The sequence below is a fragment of the Ctenopharyngodon idella genome, chromosome 6, assembly GCF_019924925.1.
Source record: "Ctenopharyngodon idella isolate HZGC_01 chromosome 6, HZGC01, whole genome shotgun sequence".
Taxonomy (NCBI): Eukaryota; Metazoa; Chordata; class Actinopteri; order Cypriniformes; family Xenocyprididae; genus Ctenopharyngodon; species Ctenopharyngodon idella.
In genome coordinates this window covers 22,569,030-22,576,570 of record NC_067225.1, presented here as the reverse complement: position 1 = coordinate 22,576,570, position 7,541 = coordinate 22,569,030, and the positions used below count along the sequence as shown (strand labels likewise).

Here is a 7,541-nt window from a genome sequence, read left to right as displayed (position 1 = left end):
CTGCTGCTATACAAAATAGCATACATGAATTACCCATAGCAGATCTATACAGGTGGAGCTGGGGAAGGTGAAGGGTTTCTGAAAGCACGCTGCACTGCTACAGCAAATGCTGACCAAGTATTTAAAGGTTGAGCAGCGAGCTCATTGGCTACTGATACATCAGGAACCAATCAGTTGTGCCCTATGACATGATGCAAGCAGATTGAGTTTAAGGGTTAGTTCACCCAAAAATGAAAATTCCGTCAATAATTACTCACCCTCATGTCGTTGCAAACCCACAAGACTTTCATTCATCTTCAGAACACAAATGAAGATCTTTTTGATGAAATCTGAGAGCTTTCTGTCCCTCCCTAGACAGCTACACAACTGACATTTTGACGCTTCAGAAAGTTCATAAAGAGATCATAAAACTAATTCATATGAATTGAGTGGTTTAGTCCAAGTTTTCTGAAAAGACTCGATCGCTTTATATGATGAACAGATTTAATTTAGGCTTTTATTCACATATAAACATTGATCAGCGAACATAAACAGAAGCTCAACTGAAACTGCTTGACATGCTAGAACAAATCTCTTGCAGAAGCTCAAACGTGCTGCGTAACACACAAGAATGAACCTCATTGGTTCTCGCACACGTTAAAGCAAACATGCTTGAGCTTCTGTTTACCATAAATGATGTGTGAGTTGATGAATGTTTATATGTGAATAAAAGCCTAAATTAAATCTGTTCATCATATAAAACTATCATGTCTCTTCAGAAAATTTGGACTAAACCGCTCAATTCATATGGATTCATTTTTAGGATCTCTTTGTTAACTTTTTGAAGCGTCAAAGTGTCAGTTGCGTAGCTGTCTATGGAGGGACAGAAAGCTCTCAGATTTCATCAAAAAGATCTTTATTTGTGTTCTGAAGATGAACAAAAGTCTAATGGGTTTGAAACGACATGAGGGTGAGTAATTACTGACAGAATTTTCATTTTTGGGTGAACTAACCCTTTAAGGGCCTATCAGCCTGCGTCGTCTAGAGTTTCATGACTGAATTTTGTATTTCTTGTGTGGAATACAAATTATTTGAAAAACGTGTCAGCATTTTTTTGTCCATACAAGGCAAAAACAGTTCTTTTGTGTTCCGCAGAAGAAAGAAAGTCATATTGATCTTAGTCAGGGTAGCGCCATATTTAATTTTTGACAGGAATGAAAACAAGGCTGTGAGGGATAAAAGTACAGTGCGTTCAGTGGATTGTACTGTAGTTTAACAACTTACCATTTACAAACTCTTTTGAAAAAAAAAAAAAAAAAAACTGTTTTGAAAGTTGTGAGTTGTAAAAATGACGTGATAAAATTACATACAACGCGGCCCATTGTAAAGACTGTAAGTCTATCCTTCACAGCCTTGTTTTCATCTGTGTTAAATTCAATATGGCGTCTGACCTGACTAGGTATATAGGTTTGGAACAACATTAGAGCAAGTAAATAATGACAGAATTATCAGATTTTCAGATGTAACATCCTAAAAAGAGTTCTGTGCAAACTGTTCTCTTCATTTACGTTTAAATATACATAATTTCATGTTTTTATCAGAAATATACGTGGAGAGACAAGTGCTTGTTGGCTTAAACTATTAAAAACATCACATACTCATCACAAAACAATGAACGTGACGGCAATCAACCAATGGCTATGTAAAGAAAACCTGGCAAACAGTCATGTGCAAGCAATTCATACCACAGTGCATGCTGGGAATAACGTAAATGGGACAGAATGTTGTAATTTCTCAAAACTTTTTAACTGTAAGTAAACTTATTTTTAAGCATTATTTACCTGATCTAACAATCATTTTTCTACGGACTAAAGACACTAGTCTAAAATTCATCTGCTTGTTCACACATATGGATTTCTATCAAAGGTGACTGACAGATCCTTGAGCAAGGCTGACACCATGACACCCTCACTGCCGGCTGCCCGACCCCTTCAAGAGATCCCTATGAGCCGTCAACAGCAACTTTCCTTTGGCAGCTGGCATTCATCACTGGCTTACACATTAACTTTACACTGGCTCTGTGATTGCAGCTCAGCTTGTTTGGGAGCATGCTATCTCCCACTTTCTCACGTACTTTAGTCCTGATTACATTATTGCTGTGTGTGGATAGCCATGGTTGAGAGACCTTGATAAAGATATGATTCTGAGAGAGAGAGAAGTGTGGGGTGGAAGGGGGCTGCAGAGGGAAGTGTATGAGTGTGCTTACGTGAGTGAGCGAGATAGAGAGATAGAGCGAGAAGAGGTGACATAAAGACTTTGCTAAAGTGAGTACATGTTGCTTTAACCATACTTATGTCAATAAAAGTGACAATAAAACCGAGTGAACACAGGGCCATAATGAACTTAATTGCACACATGTATGCTGTTCTTCATTGTTGCAATTAATACACACTGTAACAATGAGCCTATTTTTTTCCCATATAGATACAATAACGACATGATCTCACAAAAGGTAACACTGCAGGAAAACGCACACGGGACTGGCAGCGTCCAGGTGCTTGGGGGGTGGGTAAGGGGGGTAAAGGGAGGGACAACGCAACCTGCCCGTAATTCAATGCACCCTCTAGATCCCTCATGCAACACGAGCATGAGAAAGTTACTCATGCGGAGACTAAAGGTTTCTGAATCTACCGGTCTTTGTCTACTTGACATCAATACATTTGTTTTGCGAGTCCTTTACAAGTGTGAGAAAGAGCGATGAATCTGTTTCGCAGTGTAAACAAATGGGACATTGAGTACTTTGAGTAGTAAGTTTTTCTTAAAAATCTGTGGAGCTTGAATATTATTTTCCTGTCTCAAACATTGATATTTTCCCATATTTATCTGCTTCAAATTGACATTGTTTAGAAATCTACTACTTAACACTAAACTGTGTAAATTAGTGTGAAGCACAAAGAGTTCTGTTTGTTACAACCTTCCCCCACTTCCGGGATGGGTTGTAACAGTAGGTGGGGTGGGTTGTAACACTAATTTACTTGTTCAAAATAATTGTTATGCCACCCCTCCATCACCTCCCCCATTTCATAAGCATTTTAATTCAAAGCCGTATATATGCATTGCAAATAGAAAACATTTTCATTCATAACAGCTAATAAAACGTCTAGTCAGCCATTATATTAGCTGTTTTTTTAACATGTAGCCAAGATGAAGTGCATGTAGATGTTAAATATTTAATTAAACAAGAATATTCTCATTAAGTTCTCTCAAATTATAGTCATTAACATTAATTTTCTTACCTCAGAATTTTTAATTGGTTAAACTGATGCTGTTACAACTCACCCTGGTGTTACAACAGCAGTCTTTCCTACAAAAATAAAAAATAAAAAAAATAATAAAAATGAATAATAAATAAATAAATAAGTAAAGTCACACACTGTACAAAACAATGTTCATTACTGTACAAAAGTAAATTAAAACGGATCATGAACAAGGTGTAATTGCTTTATGGATCTGCTTGAAAGTGTTTTTTTATTTATTTATTTTTTTTATTTTTTATTGCCATAGCAGTTTAACATCAACATGTATGTTACATACATGCACGCTACAGTGTCGTCAATACGAATTTTATAGCAAAAACTGAGGAAATGTGATTAGAAACGCATATAATAGCAACACAGACAGTTTAGCAGCCTGCCACTATGATATATCACAGTCATGAACTGAAGGCGAACCCCCGGCGCTCTGTCCCGCAGACGCGCGCAAAGCCGGCAGGAGCAGCGCCTTCCCCCGCCGCTTGCGCGCCACGTGTCGCGGGGTCTGCAGCAGCTGGAGACTCTCACCCCTGTAAATGTGCCTATCAGAGGGCTGGCAACACACTCCACACACTCCAACCAGTGTCTTTACTGTTAGTGGATTATGACACCACTAAATGACAAGTCTGATAGTTTATGATAGATGGCAAATATATACAATATGTTAACGTCATCGTTTAAACGTCAATACATTCGACAATCTCTTCACTTTAGCGCACCGTTCACAAGGTTTTGTCCAAAATGTGTTTGGACTTTGTGTTTTCATGGCAGTACAGGCAGAAAACCATGAATGAATCTTAGTGTTTTGTGGCGTTTGTTTGCGACCTTGTCCGAGGATCATAAAATCATGACCTAAATTAGAGCTGCTTCTGTCAGACACAGTCAAGGACACTATCCGCGCTGTACGCGCTTTCGGTCTGAAATATCTTCACACTGGCTCGCATTCCGATAAGCCCGATCGAGCTCTCAGTGGGCGTGGTTTTCCCAGGCTTTTAGAACAGCAGCTGCTATTTACCTTCCCTCTAATGTAAACCACCACCGCCACCCCTAGCCCGCCAGCCAAACCTCAACCACCGAGGTAATAAAACATCCTGGCACGTGCTCCACATTCACAATAGCGCTCGTGAGCCGACAGATGTCAAAATGCCAACAGCAGCGACGCGCTTAAAGAAATACAGCGCTGCCTTGACAAATGAACTTGTACACTGTAAAAATGTACAGCACACTAAAATTAAAAAGCCTAAATTTAATCGCTACCTTTTTTTTTTTTTTTTTTTTTAAGTTAAATCAAAGTGGTGGGAAAACAGCCTGCAGTGATTAGGTTATGCACCTTTTCAGCCACTTTAAATCGAATGACAGTAATTATTGTGAGAAGTTAAAGTTGACTTTCTTCAGTGTAACTTGCCAGAGAAAATGTTGTAAGTTAAACAGATGAACATTCCTTCTTTTTTCAGATTTAAACATGCTGGTTTTATTTTTAATGATTTATCATTTGGAATATTGTAACAGCCTACATATTGCGGTCTTCACAACAGGCAGTTTATTTCAATTTATTTAGTAAACGGCAAACTCAGCTGCATTTTATTTTACTTTTTTATATAGCCCTATTACAATAGTAAACAACTTTTTCACGTGTTAAGCTTTCTATAACGAGCGGGACGTAAGTAGCCTATTTTTTAGTTTAGTTTCCTTACTTAGTTTCAGTGGATCTATATGTGTATTGAAACGTAATTACAAAGTTTCTTTACGGAGACTGGCTCTTAAGTGTTAATATGTAAACTGAATGATTGAAGGCAGTCCCGGTTGTGCCCTAAACCCGGCCGCGCGCCATTGGCCACCCGCTCAAACGCTAAACAACCAATGGAGGGGCGCCGACCACGAGCCATCCTCCCCTCGGGCCGCGTGTCCCTCACGCTGATTGGTAGAAAGTTACTGTGGGAAAGAAAGTTTGGGAAGTTTCACACGAGCCGTTCGCGTGCAGTCGGAGATATAAATAAGACCAACACGACGCTGAGGCAGGCAGTTGCTACGACCGCTGGCAAACGGTGAAATCAGAGACTGTGACATCATTGCCGCACTAGTTGATCTCGGGACACTTCGTGCGGATATCCATTCATATCTGGAACTGTATCTGCTTACATAACAGCGTTTACTCTAATAGAAGAGACTGAACAGGAGGATTTCTTTAAAAAAAAAAAAAAAAATCTCAAAGGATACTTCCCAGAGAAGATGCCTGCCGACATCATGGAAAAAAACTCCTCTTCTCCGGTTGCCGCGACTCCGGCGAGCATGAACAGTACACCTGATAAACCCAAAACGGCTTCAGAGCACAGAAAGGTTTGTAGCCTATTGATATTGAACTGTACTGCACTTATTTCCAAACATCGCACACTGGATTGAGAAATAGTTCCCGAAGTTGATAGACATATTGACTTATTTTTTCTTTTGCGTTTTAGTCTTCAAAACCCATTATGGAGAAAAGAAGAAGAGCGAGAATCAACGAAAGCTTGGGTCAGCTGAAAACGTTAATCTTAGATGCCTTGAAAAAAGATGTAAGTACTGAAAGTCCGATTGATTCTTACAATTATATCTGGGTTAAATATTAATTTATCTCCTTACATAGACGCATATCTAAACCAAACTCTTTTTTTTTTCTCCACACAGAGCTCCAGACACTCCAAACTTGAGAAAGCGGACATCCTGGAGATGACAGTGAAACATCTCAGAAACATGCAGCGGGCACAAATGACCGGTAAGTCACGGATCTAGCCTAATTAATATTCATAAAAAATAGTTTTTGAGAACTTCCAGAAACTCGGCTGCAGCGTTTCTCTCTGTAGGCTACACTTGTTTTAAATGCCCCCCCTGAATTCAGAGTTTTAGAACCTACTCATGTTCAGCTACTCAAGATGATCTGACCGAAAGTCTTTCCTCATTTTCTTTCCAGCTGCCCTGAACACGGATCCCACCGTTCTTGGGAAGTACAGAGCTGGATTCAGTGAATGCATGAACGAGGTGACTCGGTTCCTGTCCACCTGTGAAGGGGTTAACACCGAGGTCAGGACCCGGCTGCTGGGTCACCTAGCCAGCTGCATGACACAGATCAACGCAATGAATTACCCAACACAGCACCAGATACCTGCCGGGCCTCCTCATCCATCCTTCAGTCAGCCGATGGTTCAAATCCCCAGCGCGACTCAACAAGCCAACGTTGTGCCTCTTAGCGGAGTCCCCTGCAAAAGCGGGTCTTCCTCCAACTTGACTTCTGACGCAACAAAAGTTTACGGAGGTTTCCAGCTTGTGCCGGCAACGGACGGACAGTTCGCCTTTTTGATTCCCAACGCTGCCTTCGCTCCAAACGGCCCCGTTATTCCAGTGTATGCCAACAATTCCAGCACACCGGTTCCGGTGGCCGTGTCTCCGGGAGCACCGTCCGTCACGCCAGATTCCGTCTGGAGGCCTTGGTAGACAGATGAAAGAAAACAAAAAAACTCTTAAAGACTCTTAAAGACAAATTACACTTGTTTTTTTTTGTTCAGCGTTTACTTTTTTGTTCTTTTTGTATGAAAATGTGTTTTAAGAGATGATGCACTATATTTGTATAGATCAAAAGGGAGAGAAGTTCATATTGAAATAAGTTTTGTATTGTTGAATTCCGTTCAATGCATTTTTATATTTGCGGTATCTTTTCCACGTTGTGATGCCAAAGATATGTTGAATGCGCTTTCAAGTTTCTTCATTTTGGAAGATAAATAAATTGCATATTAAAAATGAAACGTTTTGCCTCAGTGTTTAGTTGTATGCTAATGTTTTCAGTTTGTGAACTTTGCTTATTCTTACTTTAAGCAATGACTCGGGCCGTATCGCATGCAAATTTAGGCTAAACATGCTGCAGTCTTTAAAGAAGCTTGTTTTGTTGCCCTTAATCACTGTAAAGAACAAACTCGTTGAAAACTTGTTAAATCACGCCTGTGGAACAGACATGTAGGCTACATCACTCTTACGTCTAAGAAGTTGTTTTAAGTATTTTTTTACAATCAACCGATCAAACTACATCTGTCACTTGTAGCCTCGTTTTCATTCGCGAAAAAAAAAAAGTCTACACTGAATAGGTTTACAACTGGTGATACAACTTCTATAAAGGCTATTGATTGATATCCTAGTGAAATACAACTATTTTTTTTTTAAATAGGCCTAAAGGTAGACTTTGTTAGCACGTAAATGGTGTCGAATTGTAGGCTAATTCGAAAT

General features: G+C 39.7%; 1 protein-coding gene across 1 annotated transcript; it reads left to right on the top strand.

Annotated features, from left to right (window-relative positions):
* The first annotated feature begins 5,298 nt into the window (after positions 1–5,298).
* On the top strand, positions 5,299–7,066 carry her6 (hairy-related 6). Its single transcript, XM_051897797.1, has 4 exons — positions 5,299–5,627; positions 5,747–5,842; positions 5,955–6,042; positions 6,238–7,066. The coding sequence occupies exons 1-4, from the start codon at positions 5,520–5,522 to the stop codon at positions 6,756–6,758; spliced, it is 813 nt and encodes a 270-aa protein (XP_051753757.1). The 5' UTR covers positions 5,299–5,519; the 3' UTR covers positions 6,759–7,066.
* Positions 7,067–7,541: the final 475 nt, after the last annotated feature.